The sequence below is a fragment of the Orcinus orca genome, chromosome 15, assembly GCF_937001465.1.
Source record: "Orcinus orca chromosome 15, mOrcOrc1.1, whole genome shotgun sequence".
Classification (NCBI taxonomy): domain Eukaryota; kingdom Metazoa; phylum Chordata; class Mammalia; order Artiodactyla; family Delphinidae; genus Orcinus; species Orcinus orca.
The window spans coordinates 32,683,407-32,702,302 of record NC_064573.1 but is presented as its reverse complement, the minus strand read 5'-3'; the positions used below and the strand labels follow the sequence as shown (position 1 = coordinate 32,702,302).

Below are 18,896 nucleotides of genomic sequence, written 5' to 3'. Positions count from 1 at the left end.
ATTCTGTATTTGAAAATTCACTGGTTCACTAACATTTATTTGTATTTCCAAAATCAATACTTGCAGCCATTCATGGACATGCATGGAGCAGTGAAAAATTAGAGTCACCCAACATACATGTCTCCGGCTGAGATCAAACAAAGAAACGCTCTGCTTCTTGTTTCAGCTCTCGTACTGTAAAGTGGCCTTTTTGCTATTTAGTGTCATGTTGTGGCTATTTTGTTTGTTGTTTTTGGTTTCTGTGCTTTTTATTAGTGATTTCACTGTTTAAAATGGCCCCCAAGTGTAGTGCTGAAGTGCTGTCTAGTGTTCCTACGTGCAAGAAGAATGTGATGTGCCTCATGGAGAAAATACATGTATTAGGTAAGCTTCACTGGGGCATGAGCTATAGTGCTCTTGGCCATGAGTTCAATGTTAATAAATGAACAATGTATATTAAATAAGGTGTCTTTAAAAGAAACATAGACAAAACAACATTACATATGTTTATGTTTGATAAAAATGTGATCAGAGGCTTGCAGGAACATAAGCCTTTAATTTCACTATGAACAATGTTTCAATATTCACTAATTCTGTGCACTGTGATTTTATAGATCATAACTACCATTAGCAACAAGAATCAATTCTACTACTGGGTGAAGATAAAGGCAAAATCTGAATATAGAATAAGAGAAAGGATATCATTCAGAATTGATATGTTCAAACAAACATTGAGAGACAAATAGAAAATAATTTCAAAAAACAACTAAAACTTAGCTCCAATTTTAAATAGTCCATGAAGTCCTGGAAAGCCTCCCTTTCCTTTTAACGCCTGTAAAGAGCCCTGGTATGGAATAGTATTTCTGTGTTTTGTCTCTGTTGGTTTGCTTCTGAGTATAATCTGAAACTGGCTTCGTACTCGGAGGGCAAGGAGAGACCAAAGAAAGAGGCAGCTCTTGGTAGGTGGTGCTCCCAGGAGTGGATCTGGTCTACCCACCAGCATCTTAAGAATTTATAGAGAGGCCTTGATGGGGTTCAGTCACATACACCATCCAATGTGGTCTCAACAACACATTGCTCTCTCAGTGCTGTATCCTTTGAACTTGGCTCTCACTGTGGGAACAGTGGGAAGAGCACAAGTTCCAAGGATGGGGGAGGGGCAAAGAGCCTCCTATCGCCCAGGTCCAGCTCTAGGACTGACCAGTGGTCAAGTCCTCTCCTGACCTCCTCCAACAGTCTTTTTTTTTTAATCTTTATTTTTATTTTTGGTTGTGTTGGGTCTTCGTTGCTGCACGCAGGCTTTCTCTAGTTGTGGCGAGCGGCGGCTACTCTTCGTTGCAGTGAGCGGGCTTCTCATTGAGGTGGCTTCTCTCATTGTGGAGCACAGGCTCTAGGCACGTGGGCTTCAGTAGTTGCAGCACGTGGGCTCAGTAGTTGTGGCTCATTGACTCTAGAGCACAGGCTTAGTAGTTGTGGCACACGGGCTTAGTTGCTCTGCGGCATGTGGGATCTTCCCGGACCAGGGATCGAACCCGTGTCCCCTGCATTGGCAGGTGGATTCTCAACCACTGCGCCACCAGGGAAGCCCCCTTCAACAGTCTTTAAGACAGAAAGAGAGACAAAGTTTCACCTTTGGCCTATAGGGAGACTAATTTTCTCTGAGATGAAAGTTCAAGTGTTTTAGTTCTCACATTCTCTAATTTAGTCTTTCTCTGCCTATTCCCTCATCAAATCCAAACTCCAGCCTAAGCATTCCTCTCTGAAAAGAGTATTAACTTTCATAACTCTCACACTAATGCACAGCTGAAATCCAAGCTGACTTTCAAGCAAGTAATTCTCCTTCTTTTCCTTCCTCTTTTTCATTCCAAGTTTTCTTTTAGTGTTTACATAAGATTTTTGTTTTGTTTTTCACTGAAAGATAAATTCTTACAACACAGTGAAGTCTTTCCTCCTTTTTAGGGTCTCTGCCACTCTTTCCCTGTGCTTTTATAGAATCTGGGTAGGTGGCAAAGTGACTTAGAATGACTCCAGGGATCCTGAGGAATTAGTTGTGTCACTAATTACTGTCTATGGACTCAGGCTCTGATAGCTCCTCTTCCTTTTGTCTCAGAGAAGCAAGTCTGAATGTTGGGTCAACAACTTTTCTGTGATTAAATATTCATGCACAAACACAAATGCATACAAGCAAGGCAATAAGAAGTGCCAAAAATAACAGCAGTATCTCTGTCCTTTGGAGCATGTAGAAGCACAAGGAAAGAATGAACACAGACCAGAATTGCAGATCAAACATAATGTGGGCTGAGGTTGTACTTATTGTAATGGGTTTTCTAACAACAGTGGGTTCTCGGAAATGTCTGAAGTCATTATCATCCCACAATATTTATAGAACAAGTGAAATAAAGCTCTTTGTCACCTATGATATTAGAGGATAGGTTGCATGTGACATAGGAAACATACACAGAGGGATGCCAGGGTTGGCACCACATGCAGATGAGGTATACTATCCTCTAGTGAGATTGGACAGACCAATGTCTAATCCAATGCTTGCTGTAGCTCTTGGCACATTTTAAGTGGTCAGTAAAAATTTGTTGAATAAATGGATGACCTGTAAAGACGCTGAGTGGACCGAAATCTCCTCCCTCCATGGAGTTAATCTGTAAAGAGTCAAGATGTTTACCTGAGAGTATAATCTATAGAGAAGCGGAAGGATCAATAGCAGTGCTAAATAACACCAAGGATCCTATAGAGACTGCCATTAATATTTTTTCTGTTGCAGAAAGTAAGTTTAGGAATTATTCTGGAATATTCCTTCATAGTTTGGTAAAATATCATGTGTTTTGAAGTCAGACACATCAGGCTCTGCCGTCTATTAGCTATCAATCATATATAAATCACCTAACCTATATTACAGTTACTTTTCTGTAAAATAGGGTAATGGCACCTACTTCACTATTTTGTTGAAATAATTAAATAAAGTAATATATGAACTGGCCTAACGTGCTGACAGATAGTAGTTTTTCAAATGCTAGATTCTTTCCTACTTTTCTTATTCAATATCTGCTCTGTGCCAGGAACTAAAGTAGAATACAGTGGTAAATAAAATTCACACAAATCCTTCCCTTGCAGAGCTTGTAGTCGAGTGGGACAGCATCGACTGAATAATTATGATAGAAACTCTTGAAAATACTATGGAAGAATAATACAGGAGGAACAGATTTTCAAGTGAGGTGACTTAAACTAGTGTTGGGGAGGAAGGTGAGGTCAGAAGAGGCTTCTCTGAAGCAGTGATCTCAGGCTTGCAATACACAAATCTAATAGTTTTTTAGCAAGGGTAGGGGAGGAAGATGGAGACTCTCTCAGGGTCTAGTACGTTTTGTAAAAGTCCAGAGTTTATGGGGCTCAGAGTTTTTAAAATCTTTAAAAATCTTGAATCAAGAGAATATAAATAACACCAGATATTTCTCACAGCTTTATAGTTCTCCTTTCCAAGGTCTGAGTACTAGAGATCACTCCTCTTATTGAGTGACGGGGGTGAGGAGGCACAAATCGCTCAACCCACAACCATGTTCCTTGGGTATGACCTGATCATGCTTTCTGGGAGAGATATGATCCAATTCCTCTTTTATAGCTGAGATTCTTGACAGTGATGTCATTCAACTATCAGGATTTTTTCCTCACTTGTGACACTGAGAGAAGAGCTTCTTTTATTACAGAGTAGAAGGAGCTCACACACAAAATATACTTTTATTATTTTTCAGAAAATGCATTCTTTTGATCCTTTCCCTTTTGCAGCTGATAGGAATTACCTTTTTGAATGGAACCACCCAGTCTTTGTGGGTTCCTACTCCAGGATCACTAAGAGACATTCTCAAGCCCATCTTTTCCACACTGTCACTTGACAAATGGCCATAAGTCTTGGCTTACGATGTAGGATTTTTCAAGTTTCCTGACAATGCTGTCTGTTCTATCATGTGATTAGGTTCTAAACTCCTGGAGTTTCTAGAAAACTTGTAAAGGCAATTTTTTTAATTGGAGAAAAAGCAGTTATGAGGTTATTTTAATCTCACAATATCATAGTCATTTTATCTTGATGGAAGGCCAATAATAGATGGTTGCTTTTCTAAGCTACGAGTCAATTTTTTTTTTTTTTTTTTTTTTGTGTGTGTGTGTTACACGGGCCTCTCACTGTTGTGGCCTCTCCCGTTGTGGAGCACAGGCTCCTGACGCACAGGCTCAGCGGCCATGGCTCACGGGCCTAGCTGCTCCACGGCATGTGGGATCTTTCCGGACCGGGGCACAAACCCGTGTCCCCTGCAACAGCAGGCGACTCTCAACCACTGCACCACCAGGGAAGCCCACGAGTCAATTTTTTATTACAAGCTAAAGAGAATAAATTGGGTGCAGAGCTGACAATTATCATGACATGAATCCTGGGCAACTAGAAGGAACAGACCATTATCAACAAGTTTCTCAACCAACATTAAGATTTGTATTTTGAATAATTAAACATGAAATTGAAAAAAGATGACAAAGGAAACACAGAATAAAAACTGCATCTACAAAGGTGAATTACATATGAGACAAAATAGTCAACGAAGTAGCCTACCACACAAAGAAAACACCTATGCAAAAAGTTATTTTCCTACAGACAGTCAGTGGTCTGTGGAGCTGTGGGTTCTTGCAATGCAAACTGTGTTCTATAATTATAAGTGTCTGTTATATTTATGAGTTCACATGGGAAAGATTACATGGGAAAGAAAACATCATTTCTTTCCTTTCAGAATAAGATGCCTAAGACTTCCATTTCCCATGGTCTTGCTAACTGGAGTCTGATACTCAGGTCTGCTAACCACACCTTCCTGATCCATGGTTGGTCCAGGAAAGGCACTGCCAGTTTTGGTTTCTGTGACTTTTAAAATGCTTCTGCGACCTGCCACAATCCTCCTCACTGGCACATTAGTTTTCCTTTTTTTTTTTTTTTTTTTTTAATGTGTGTGTGGTACGCGGGCCTCTCACTGTTGTGGCCTCTCCCATTGCGGAGCACAGGCTCTGGACGCGCAGGCCCAGCGGCCATGGCTCACCGGCCTAGACGCTCCGTGGCATGTGTGATCTTCCCGGACCGGGGCACGCACGAACCCATGTCCCCTGCATCGGCAGGCGGACTCTCAACCACTGCGCCACCAGGGAAGCCCAGTTTTCCTTGTTGCATTAATGTCTTTGACAGTTACAGTCCAGTCTTCTAAGATTCTCCCATAATACATTCTTAATGTTGTTTTTTTCTTGATGATTACCTTTAAAAAGTTAATATAAGTCTATCCTGGATCCTATGAATGAATATCTTGGAACTAAGTATTGATATTTCATTTTTATATCTTTATCTGTGTTCTGCCTTTGACCGTGTTGGGACTTTAACTGTTATGGGCTAATGAAAAAAGGACAGAGATAGACCTAAGACAAAAAATGCTTTGGGGGGCAAGTAAAGGCCAAATACCATCATGGTACTTATACTAATGAAGAGTTCATAGTAATTTGAATAGAAAATGAGGCAAGAAAATTGAAGTGCCATGTGGTATACAGCAGTATAGATGTCTTGAATTTCAAAGAACCAGTCCTGTAAGAGTAGTCAATGCCATATTCATGTTGTAGGCAATAGAGTTTCAGCAAAAAGGTTATGCATTGTATTAAGGTTGTTAATTTGAAGTTTTTATATTTAATTTGTAAATTTGATTTTTAAATAATTTATAAGAAATATATACGTGTGTACTTATATGAAGTTTACTCAGGTTTATACATTAAATAACATTATAATAAAAGTAATTTAAGTCAGCACTGGGATCAGAAAATTTAGTTCTTTACAGATTGTCAATATTTTATTCAAGTTTGAGAAACCTGTTTCACATCAGACCTGACATCCACCGCTGGAATTATGCCATAGACATGGCACTTGTAACTATTTGTTTTACTGTTGGGAGCTCTGATGATTAGAAAGTTCAAGTTTCTTTGCTTGCTGAAATTACATTTCCTATAAGTTCCAACCATTGGTAATAGTTATACTCAGCAACAAATCAAGTTGGCTCTCTTTTTGTTGGAACTGTAAGTAATAGGAGAATAACTATCATGCTTTTCCCTAGTGTTGCTTCCACACATATTTTTGAAAATCTACTTGGGACAAAACATTGTGCATTAGCCATTGTTTTTGAATTTCTAGGTTAAACAGCTACACTCCTTTCAATCTTTCCTTGAAAGTTTTTTCTTCTCCCCTAATTATAGTAATTTATATATACTCTAGCAATGTCCCTCTTACAATGTGGCACCTAAAAATAAACACATAGAAAACAGAGAATTTATTGACTATCACCAATAATAATGAATAGGAATTATTAAACTCAACAATGTATTAGGCACCAAGAGGCACACTATTCTTGCCAAGAGTTTTGGATCTAGTTGGAAATGCACATTACAATTTTACATACTATTAAATATAAAAATAAACATTGTAGGAGTTTAGAGGTCAGAAATCTGAGTCCTAGAGCTGTTACTGGATGTTTCTAGGTTCTAACAAGGGCTAGGTCTTCAAAGATATATTGGGTCTGAATACACTCTGTGTAAACAAGCACCCAAGTACTTTGATTAAAGTAGACTATATATTTGCAAGTCCTTCCTCCACTCTTTATAACGGAAAGAGGAAATCTTTGCTTGAGATAGCAAATACATGATTAAATCTACACGTTTTGGAAGGGGCCCTGAAATTTAAACTTGTTAAAACTCTAATTCCTGTGATTGTTCCCTGGTTAACCAACCTCCAGCCAGTGAAAGTTGTGATAATTCTTTTTGAACTGCATTTCCTTTTGGACAGATTTTAGAAATAGCTCAGGCTCAAAAGACAGTTTCTTATTTTCTTTAAAAAACAACAACAAAAAACAAACAAGAAACAAACCACCGCTAACACTGGAAGAACACAGGAAGTCTGGTATGTAATCAAATAGGCGGCGTTCCCGGAATTCTATTTACACTCAAGAAGATGGTGGGCTCCCTTTGCACATGCGCAAAGAACGCTTGGAGGGGCGGGCAGTTCCGCTGCGTGAGGTCGCGCTCCCGGCAGGGATTGGCGGAGCCAGGGCTGAGAGGCGGAACCGGAAGAGCCTGTGTTGTGCGGCTCCGCAAATTCAGTGCCGGAGTCGTCCCAGCTCCCAGTTTTCAGCATTTGGTGTAGCTCTTGGCCGGCGGTGTCATGGGGGAAGCGGAGAAGTTTCACTACATTTACAGTTGTGACCTGGACATCAACGTGCAGCTTAAAATGTAAGAGAATTTGGGGACCGGGACTGGGATTGCTGAGCTTCAGGGGCGGGGAGGCAGGGGCCTATGGGTTGGGGAGAGAAGATGCTTATTAGCTTGATGGTCGGCCTGCGGACGGCCCGGAAGGCTGAAGCCAGGGAAACAGAGGTGAACGGGAGTTTGGAGAGGGGCCGTGTGCGCGGACTGAGAACGTGGTCTCAGTGAGCAGGACAGCTGTAGGAATAAATTCGTAAGTCCCACAGGGTTTATTTTGAAGAAAGCGTTTTGCTGTTCACTGCAACCTTTTGTGGGATTATTACTGCCTCATCTTACAGATAAAGAAATTAAGTCTTGGTTAAATCGTCGTCCTGCCGTTAATAATTGGAAGATCTTACTTTAAAACGGGGCTGGAAGGTGGAATAGAGACTGAAGAAATTATGAAGAGGTAGATACAGGCAGATAAGGTAGCTGAGCACATGGAGGTAGTACTAAAAACACGAGAGGTGATAGAGGATTAGGTTGAGTCTTACGACAGTCTGGCATTGCTTAGCCAGGGAAGTTGGGAGTCAGTCAAAGATGAGGAGGGCTCCAGGTGTAAAGGGATTAGAATATATAAGAGAGCCTTGCAGGAAAATCTTGGGATACCACAGTTGAAGTAAAGGTCCAGGGCATGACATCTTGAGATGAGAATAATGGAACTGAGATGGGAACAGGTAGCACCAAGTTGGAAATTATGTCCATTGGCAGTCTCATAGATGTATTTTCATATGTGAAAACTATTATAAATTATCACAGATTATTAATCCCAACATCATTCATCATATGTTTTAATCAGTATTCAAAAAATGTGCCTCAGACATAGGGCTACATACCTGTAGTAAATACATTTTCTGAGTCATTAGATGCTCCTTTGAATGATTGTTTCCAGAAGTTACTTACTTCAGACTCTGACAAGTCCTTTACTGTTCATTTCGTGGTGGTAAGAATAATATGCCAAACTGTACCTTTGTATAATACTTTACACACCCATTTAAAGTAATTTTACAGCATACACCAGTAGATGTTTATACAGGACCTGTATTGCCATCATCTGGTAAAGGACTTTCCTTCAGTCTTATTCCTCTCAGTATTTCTTGGACATATGAATGTTTTTTTTTTTTTTGAAACATTTTAACATTAAAAGGAAAGAAGAAAATTTTTTTAAAAATTTGTCCATTATTAACAGACACACATTGAGTATTTTGAGGAAAAGATAAAGCATAAATTAGAAGTTTGGCAAAATTCAGTACAAACCACCTTTTAGCGTCTGAGACTAGTTTTGGGGAGGGCAGGAAGTATCAGTTTAGAATCATATAGTCAGAGAATAGTAAATTTTAAAATTCTGTTTATTTTCCCCAGGCCGTTTCATCTGTGTCTGTGGTTTTAATAAAACTTGCACTTTGATGTCTCTTTTCTTAGTGCCATAGTTGAATATCAAACTGCCCACAAGACATGGTCACTTTGGATGTCCCAAAGCACTTCAAAAGCAGCTTGTCCAAAATGGAGCACATCATTAGCATGCCCTCTAACTCTTATCTTCTCTCACCCTATTTTGGTGATTGTTAGCATCATTCATTGATTTTGGTTAAGACAGGAAAGGAGTCATACGGATTCACACAGACAGCCCCTCTCACCTTCTCTGTTTAATCCTTTACAAGTTGTCTTGAATCTACCTGCTCAGTATCTTTGATCCATGCCCCCTTTAAACCCCATTGCCCTAGCCTTAGTCTACCCTTTTCCTTTTAATTTTGATTGAAAGTCTTCCAACTGATCTTGCTTTCAGTCCCACCTATCCATTACTTTCTTATACTCCTGCCAAAGTATCATAAACACAAATCTGATTATATTTCTCTCAATTCAAATTGTTCAGTTAACAGGTTTTTGAATTTTCATTTTGCGTGAGGCACTGTACTGAATTTGATGGCTACTTGGCTTCATTGCCCCCCCTACACTTCATTCTCATCTCTAGCTTCTTCTCCACATGAGCTTTATGCTTTAGCTATACCAACCTGTAGTTCGTCAGACACACTATCTTGCCTTTTTTCAGTTGTATATGCTGTTCTTTTATTCTGGGATGACTCTCTGCCTCTGGCTCTCATCTTTCATATATTGTTCAGGCTCATTTCAGGCATCTATCTGGGTTACGAGCCCTACCTCCAAGCCACGTTAGGTGCTCCTGAGACTTTCTGTTATATCTTTTGGTAATGGGAAGAACATTGGCTTTGGCTTCCTCTGTCCTGGTTTTTATTCTCAGCTCTGTTACTTACTTTGTGATCTTGGATAATAAGCTTGGTCTCTGAGTCTGCTTCATGTTTTATAACATGGTAATATGGTGAAAAGTAAGTAAGAAAGTCTCTATAAAATGCCTGGCACAATATATGATGTAATCTTGATTTCCAAGTAATGTTCCTACCTCTTTTATAATTTTATGCATATCTTTTACTACTTAAAACACTGTATTTCTTAATTTAAAGAACTGATTAGATATCTACATAGTAAAAAAAAAATGAAAGCATAAAAAAATATGCATTAAAAGTAAGTTTTCTCCCTAGAGCAAGGACTTAATATTTTCCTGTAACACTGTATTGTTTATCTTGTCTTTCATTTCTGGACTTCTGTGCTTAGTACAGTAAATGTTGTTGAAAGACTACAGGAATAAGTGGTCAACTTGAAGTTAATAAAATGAAACTAATGCTTGGAAAGCTGGTGACATCTAGAAGGTAGACACAAGAGTTGATGACAGGGTTTAAAATTAAGAAGCCTAAAATAAAGAAATATGTTGATGAAGTTAGGAATGATCTTAGGCATGTTAGTATTTTAGGAGACCTTTAGTAAATGAAAAAATGACTTTAATTTCATCTATAGGAAAATGTTCAGGTAGCATAAGGTTACTGTGACATAACCATAAGCTCTTAGTATTTGTTGTGTTTGTCTTTTAAAAATGTGTCTAAACATTATTGCTTTTATGCTTTCAGAGGAAGTTTGGAAGGGAAGAGAGAACAAAAGAGTTATAAAGCTGTTCTAGAAGACCCAATGTTGAAGTTTTCAGGACTGTACCAAGAAACATGTTCTGACCTCTATGTTACTTGCCAAGTTTTTGCAGAAGGGAAGCCTCTGGCCTTGCCAGTGAGAACATCCTACAAAGCATTTAGTACGAGATGGAAGTAAGTTATTTTCTTGAATATGGTGGGTTCCAGACTATTCTCCCATTTGTTTATAGATGTTGAAAGTATTATTTGGGATTACAGAGGAATTAAATTCTTTATTTAATACCTATAAGCAGTGATCGAATAGTTTAAAGTAGGAACCTACTCAGATAAAGTAGGTGGAAGTGAGGTGGAAGTGAATTTATTTGCCTAATTGAGGTGGAAGTGAATTTATGTTTGTATTGAGTATATTGACATATTTTTATGAGAACTTGACTGATTCACAAAATGACCCAAACCAAAAACACGTCTCTAAATTTGCTCCCATTCTACGCCCTTGAACACAGAAACACTTTTGGATAGTCTGAGAATGTTGTCTAAGCTGATGTTTGGAACTCAGATCTTTAGAGAGAGATATGTTGTCATCTGTTTGGATCAGTTGTTTATGTTAAATGTGAAACTAACTTTTTTTTTAAGTTTATTAAGCATGCTGCATTAGCAAGCCATTGTTGGAATTCGAGGTAAATGTAATGAACATGAAGTTCCCGTTTATCCAGGATAGTATTGTAGGTCCTTAATATAATCTCTTGACACTTCTTATTTGATAGATTGTGTGGTGTAGTTTTAATGTTTGATTCGTGAGTATTATTCAGTACCCTGGTAGGCTTGGTACAGGATACACAGGTTGTGTGCCTCTCAGTGAAGGAGTTTATGCCCACAGTATTCATGGAGGACAGGATGTGGCCACATGGACTCCCAGGCGGTACTGTTGAGGATACAACCCTTTGTTTACCAAGTGTGGCCCAGCAGACTGGGAAAAGTTTTGTGGAGAGATCAGAAGCCTAAGCTCTGATGATCTGGCTACACTGAAACCAACTGTTTTAATGGTGTAATTTCTTTAGTAGTCTTTTTGTGGCTAGATATATATACACACGAGTATATATATGTATTTGTACTTATTATTCTGGAAAATTTCAAACCTGTAAAAGTAGAGAGAATAATATAATGAACTTCCAGGGCTCCCTCACCTACCTTCAGTAATTACTTACTCAGGCCAATCTTGTTTCAGCTATACCCAATGTTATTTTGAAGCAAATTCCAAATATTATATCATCTTAACTTAAATATTTCTTTATGTCTGTAACATAGCTACATATCATCATTACACCTAAAACAACCCACCAAAACTCCTATAATTGTATCAGAGGTTCTTAAACTGGAATCAGGAAATCTACAAAACCCTGAAATTGTATGCAGAATTTTTTTGTGTCTTGCGCATTTTTACGGGGACAGAGCTCAAAGCTTTTATTAGACTTTTTGAGGTGGCTTGTGACCTCCCCAAAAGATTTAGAACCACAAATTTAGGTCTAGGAAGTCAGCATTTATGGAGAATTCCACTTTTCTTGGGGGAAATTGTATGGTGGTTTTGTTCCATGCCTTGGCAATAAAAGAGATTAGAGCAAAAGCAAATTCCCAGTTATAGGGAGATGAACATCTTTCTCCTCTTCCTCCCATTTACCAGCTTCTCTCTGCATTGTTTATGTATTTTCAAGGATATAAAAACTTTCATATTTGCTCTCTCAAGGTTTGAGGTTTTTAGTTTATATATTTTTTTAATTGTGAAACTAACAAAGTACTCTAAAATAATTAGAATGGCTTTATTTTTTAATTAAAAGGTTTAAAACAGCTGTGTAGAAGATAGATTGAGAAAATACCTTACGTTGGGTAAATATATGAGGATAGGTTTTTATCTTTTTTTAAAATTAATTAATTTATTTATTTTTGGCTGCATTGGGTCTTCGTTTCTGTGTGTGGGCTTTCCTAGTTGTGGTTAGCAGGGCTACTCTTCGTTGTGGTGCACGGGCTTCTCATTGTGGTAGCTTCTCTTATTGCGGAGCACAGGCTCTAGGCACGCGGGCTTCAGTAGTTGTGGCTCGCGGGCTCTAGAGTGCAGGCTCAGTAGTTGTGGTGCACAGACTTATTTGCTCCACGGTATGTGGGATCTCCCTGGACCAGTGCTCGAACCCATGTCCCCTGCATTAGCAGGTGGATTCTTAATCACTGCACCACCAGGGAAGTCCCTATCTTCTTTTAAATATACTCTTTGGGCTTAAGGGAAACATTTGCAGATTTTGTACATCCTGCTCTTTAGTATTTAAGAGTTGAAGTTTTTACCAATTCATCAAAACAAAAATAGCACTTCTAAAATAAATAAGGGCAAACTTTATACAGCCCTTATTTTCTATAAGCACTGACTTAAAAGAAGATTCTGTAGACTGGGGGGGGGAAATAAATTATACCACAAAAGGATCTCTTGCTATCTTAATTTTTGCACTTCAGAAAGTATTTTGGGGTAGTATGAGATTCCAAGTTGTCTAAATCTATTTCTGAGTTTCTGATAGTGAGTTGTGAGAGTTCAAATAATGAGAAGCTCATCCAAAATTCATCCGAATCTCTTCTACCATATTCTATTCTATCCTGTCCTATAATAAGAGAGCCCATGAGGAGGAAACCTATACTTTCTTTAGTTACACTTAGGGTAAAATTATCATCTTTAGGTGTGAAATACTGCAAATTTTTAAGTTATATATATGAATATTATTCTGCAGGCAAGTGGTTTAATTTTTTTTTTAATTTATATTTTGTCTTGTCACGTGGAGGATTTGAAATGGCTTTAGACATAGACTATCTAATATAATTTTAAAGTTAGAAAGTTAGGATTTAGGAGTGCATTAATCACACTAGAGAATTAGTACACTGGTGTATGGGTGTGGGGTACGTGGTGGGAAGTCATACCATCCAGAATCAAGCTTTAGAATCCTGGAATATTTTGAAAGTTGCCAGGTGAATTTAAGCCTAATTAGAGTTGGGGCATGAAGAAGGGATGATTCATGGGAAGGGAGAGAACAAAATGGTGTTCAAAATACACAGTTCTTTGATATCTGACCAGATCTTTTCATAATTTCTAGAATATCTTGAGTAGTTTTCAAACTATTTTTTAGCTGCAGATTCATTTTCTTCAAAAGAAATCTTCTGCAGAAGCCCAGTATGTAAAACAGGTAAAGTGTTTTTGCTTTAATTTAAAGAGGTATGGGGGTCAGGTGTTGGATGGCAAAAGGTTTGAGGCAAATGATTGCTTGCTCTCATGTATTCTCCTAGTCAAAGGACAGAATATAAGGATGAGTATTTTCACAGCTCATTTTAGATATTGTTACTGACTTTTCTCTTTAACTTTAGCCTGTGTTAACTAATCTTTGTGGTTTGTTCATTGGCATAAGGTTACACTGCTTAGTATTTACCTTTTTATTCTGGCCTACCATGTGAATAGTAATTAAATAAATTCATTTAGTTTCTTAAGCTTGTCTGTAGGGGAGAAAGGCTTTTTAAACATGTATTTTATTTCTTTAAGAACTTCATAGAATAAAAGGATTTAATGATGTTTAGAGTCTCCTTTAAATCGAAAGCCATCTCTAATTTTCCTGTAGGTCCTTGAATTTATATGGTGGATGTAAATGTTTTGTTCTTTAATAAGTTCGTGAAATTCTGTTCAGTTTCTTACTGATGCAGGTGTATTTGACCTAGACTGGGATATGCCCTTTGAGAATAATTTTGAGTAAACAGAGAGAAGCAGTTCTGTGTGTCTGCTGGGTATTACTTTGTGTGTTGTTTGCATAGTTTTCTTTTGGGATTTTAAAAGCCATCTGTTGTTTAAGGAAGTTGAGATGATCAGATAAATCCAGTGTTAAGTTTTAATGCAGAAGAAAATTTGCAGAGGTGAATAGAGAGTAAAAAAAATGGGAGAACTGTGCTGTCATTACTGTTAGTAAGAACAAACATTCCTTAGTGAAATCATATGTAAAAATATGCTTTGAAAGCATTAAAAAAATAGCTAAGCATTATTGGTATTTATGAAATAACTTGAGTGGAAGAAAAATCTCATGTAAAAAGTTGTCACATATCTGTCCAGAGCAGTCTAGTAACTTCATGTTACAAAGTTAGTGGATGGTCTCCTTTGATCTCTTTAAAATTTTGTTTTTTTTCTGCTTTATTGAGATACTGATGTATATTATAGGACCATGTTATACCTAGCAGCATTTTGAGTATAATATGAGTAATTCTGATTTCTTTCTTTTCTTAATAAAAAACTGTTCTGGAGAGTGCTTACAGAAAAAAAAAAAAAATCACAGTTTAGTTCTAAAACAACTTTGGTTCTAATAGGTTTATGTGTTTTCCCAGATTTTTATTAGCTATTATTATATTCTTTGTGTCTTAGTGATATCGTCTGTTTCTCTTTTCTTCATTGAAGTATAGTTGATTTACAGTATTGTGTTGGTTTCAGGTATATAGCAAAGGGATTCTGTTATACATATATATGTATATATCTTTTTTCTTATTCTTTTCCATTGTATTTTATTACAAGATATTGATTATAGTTCCCTATGCTATACAGTAAATCCTTGATGTCTGAGTTTCTTGATTAAAGAATTTACCAGTGTTATTTTTCATGAGCTTTGTTTTTCAAAATATTTTTTTTCATGTGTTCTATAGGTATATTTTGGAGATATTGCAGGTTCAGGTCTAGATCACCACAATAAAGCGAGTATTGCAATAAAGCAATTTTTTTGGTTTTCCAATGCATATGAAAGTTATCTTTATACTGTAGTCTATTAGGTGTGCAATAGCATTATGTCTAAACACAGTGTTCATACCTTAATTAAAAATTACTTTATTGCTAAAAAATTCTATCATCTGAGCCTTCAGCGAGTCATGGTAGTAACATCTAACATCAAAGATCACTTACAACAGATCACCATAAAAAATATATTAATAATGAAAACGTTTGAAATATTGAAAGAATTACCACAATGGGATAGAAAGACACAAAATGAGCAAAAGCTGTTGGAAAAATGGTACCCATAGCCTTGTTAGATGCAGAGTTGCCATAAACCTCAATTTGTAAAAAATGCAATATCTGCAAAGCCCAATAAAGTGAAGTGAAATAAAATGCAGATATGCCTGTATTTAAAATTGAAGTTGCGTAGAGCAAAATTGAGGTAAGTGCCACGTTATTTTTTGTACTACTAACTTAATCTTTTGACATTTTCTCTGGACAAACCTTCTTGTATGGTTTGTTAACTTAAAAGAAAGTTATACACATATGTTTATGTTGACCTTCTTTCCTTAGCTTTATGTTTTTGTTGACTTTATTTCCATAGCTGGAATGAATGGCTAAAACTGCCTGTGAAATACCCTGACCTGCCCAGGAATGCGCAAGTGGCCCTGACTATATGGGATGTGTATGGACCAGGAAAGGCAGTGCCTGTGGGAGGAACAACAGTTTCACTGTTTGGAAAATACGGGTAAGCGTTTTCTTTTCCTATGGAAATGTTGTTGCTTTCTGGCCCTTTTCTTTCTTGACCTTAATAGTTTATGCCCAGTCTGGTTCTCTGTGCTAGGAAGTGAAACCTATTGGATACATATTGGATACATATGATTCTGTAGTACTTGAGGCTGAAGTTGACACATATTTCCTTCAGGAGATGCAGATAAATTAATTAAAAAACACAGTTTGTATTTCTCTACTGTTAATGATTGGTAATGTGATTTCTATTAGGAAATAGTCATTGGAAACTAGAACCTTATTTTTAGGAAAAAAAGGCTATTTGTCATATACTGTAACTGCTTTGTTATAGGGTTTTTCTGCTTTGTCATAATAGTGACAAAAAGGACAATAAACAGGGTTTAAAAAGTACTAAAGCACTAATTTGCTGTAATGGTAATGATTATAATAGGAAAGTTAATTTTGTTTTTAAAAATTTACAGATAATAGAAGTTAATTGTAAAACAAAAACAAAAACATGATAGTCCTTTAGGGTGTTTTTTCTCTATCCCTTTTCTCCTGAGCAGAGAGATCACTCTTCATCTTAAGAAAATTGTTGACATTCTATTCTTTCTATGTTTATTAATTGGAACTTTTCTCTAAAAAACTTGGTCTTTCATCATATATTGAGTTACCTTGGTATACAGTTCATATAGGAAAGGCAGATTAATGTTTAATTTTTTTTCCCCTTTAACAATTTTAAGAATGAATTGGTTGGTGCCTTGGTAACCTTGAAAGTGACGATTGATGGTTTTTTGGTTTTTTGTTCTTAAGTTTCATCATGAACTTTTAAACAGTTTTGAAATGTTTCAATCCATTGTTCTTTTTATTCTTTATAATTCTTAAAAATTCCAATTTTTGGTCAGTAGGAGCCCCTTCAAGTTGATCCCATGTTCTTTTGACAGTATAGCACACCAGTAGTCATTGGTAGCTTCTTTACTTTCTGGAGACAAGCTATTCCAGGCTCATTGGGAAATTTCCTGCCCCAGACCTGGACTCTCTGAAAGAAGTCCTAGTTCCTTTAGGTATCAAATGGTAGAGACCATAATCTAGGTATTATCAAACTTCTTAATTTTTGCCCATTTTAAAATTGAAAAATATTATCTCCTAAATTAATTTTCACATCATTAAATATGAGTGAAGATGATTGTATTGTGATATTTCCCTTTACATTTGTGTTTATGTTTCTGTGAATTGCTTTTTCATATCCTTTGCCCATTTTTTAAAATTGAGGTATAATTCACATACCATAAAATTCTTTGTCTTTTTTTTTGAGTTGTCATTTTTCTTATTAATTTGTAAGGGGTCTTTGTAGATTAGTGAAATTAGCCCTTTGTGTGTTACATGTTACACATATTGTTTTTCCTGTTTGACATTTTCTTTTGAATTATATATTTGTTTGTTGCTTATTTACTTGCAGCTCATGAATCTTAAATTATGATGTTGAATTTATCAGTTTTTTATAAACCAGTGGGGGTTAGGAAGGCAGGTAGAACTAGATTGTCTGGGTTTAAAACCTGGTTCTTTTGCTTATTATCTGTGTACCCTTGGGCAAGTTATTTAATCTCTTTATGCCTCAGTTTCCTTATCTGTAAAATGAGATATTAGTATTTACCTCACAGAGTAGTTGATGATGATAAATTACTAAAGACATGTAATGAGCTTAATAAGTGCTCAGTAAATATTAGCTGTCATTATTTCTGAACTATTCTTGTTAGTTTTGAATACTATTAATTATAAAATGTTTTAATGTTAGAGACGGATAATCTTCCTCATTCGTAGTCCTTTCAGAATTTCTCTGGATAGTCTCTATATTTTATCAGATAAATATTAATATTATTTCCTCAGTTAAAAAAAAAAGCTCATTCTTATTTTGTTGGGAAACTGTATTGAATTATATATGTGAATTACAGAGAGAATTGATATCCTTATAATATTGAATTTTTCTGTTCAGGATAGGATGTCTCAGAAAAGCTTCAACTCATGAATAAAATGTAGATGTAATTTCATTGAGAATAGCTTGATTGCTTAGTAATGTGTAGGTATTTTACTTTAATGTATCTATTAAAGAAACATTTATTATTGAAATCCATGCAGGAACAATAATTTAGACATAGTCTGAGACATCGTGGCCTCCAGTTTTAAATATGTTTTTTGATAAAATGGCAGGTTATAGTAGAATGGACATATTACAAAATCAGTATGTTTCTTTTCTGGAATGTTTGTACCTTTTTACTTTCTCTACCAGGGTGGAATTTGCTTGCCATATAGAAAAAAAATGCACAACAGATTATTACTCTTACTGTAGTCTTAGTGGTTAAATCTTCTTGAGAAACAGCCAGATAGACCTCTTGGTTTTTCTTCCTGGCCTCTTCATTAGTGGTTTACCTTCTGAAATAACAGCGGGAGTTTCCCTCATGAAAACACCTCTTTTAACACTCATATATCGATACATTTTCATTGACCTTAGGATGTAGTTTCAGGAGACAATCTGACTAGACTATAGGTGTGAGACAATAGAAATTTCCATAGAAGTACAGTGAAATGACCTGCCTACAGCCAAATCAATTCTCAGATTGACATTTGTGACACGGTTTTACTTGGCCTTTGACAAGTTTTTATAAAGTACGTGAAATCAGTAGTAATCATTGTGTGTACGTGTATGTATAATAACTCATGTTAGATCACCTACTGTTCCCTCTAGGCTGATGCTTATAGTGACCTGCACCTCAGAAAAAGGAAATCTGAGAAGCCCTATGAAATTAAAATAACTCCTTTTTCTCTCTGTGTCCTGGGGCCTTCCCTTGAAGGCTAACTGGGATGCAGTGGAGACAAGCCGAGGCATTCCCTCGCAAGATACTGGACTTCCTGTGCACCTTTGGATTGTGGAAGAATATGATATTCAGGATGTTCCAGGTGCTATAGCAGAGTGCAGACATCCACTTGTACTGCTGGGTCACAGCTGCTTCTCTGCATGGTGTTGCTGACATTCATGGTGAGAAAGTAGCATGAGTCTTCTGTGTGATCTCAGGAGGAAGCCTGTGCAAATTTTTTTCCACCTACCATTAAAAATCATG

At 36.8% G+C, this 18,896-nt stretch overlaps 1 protein-coding gene across 8 annotated transcripts in view; it reads left to right on the top strand.

The window, feature by feature from the left end:
* Window positions 1-7,118: 7,118 nt before the first annotated feature.
* Window positions 7,119-18,896, top strand: part of PIK3C3 (phosphatidylinositol 3-kinase catalytic subunit type 3) — a 155,094-nt gene continuing 143,316 nt past the window's right edge. For all 8 annotated transcript variants that reach the window (XM_033412469.2, XM_033412470.2, XM_004283538.3 and 5 more), the window contains exons 1-3: window positions 7,119-7,278; window positions 10,269-10,457; window positions 15,656-15,799. In XM_033412469.2, coding sequence (XP_033268360.1) covers window positions 7,211-7,278; window positions 10,269-10,457; window positions 15,656-15,799 — 401 coding nt within the window. In that variant the 5' untranslated portion in view covers window positions 7,119-7,210. The remainder of the gene's footprint in view (window positions 7,279-10,268; window positions 10,458-15,655; window positions 15,800-18,896) is intronic.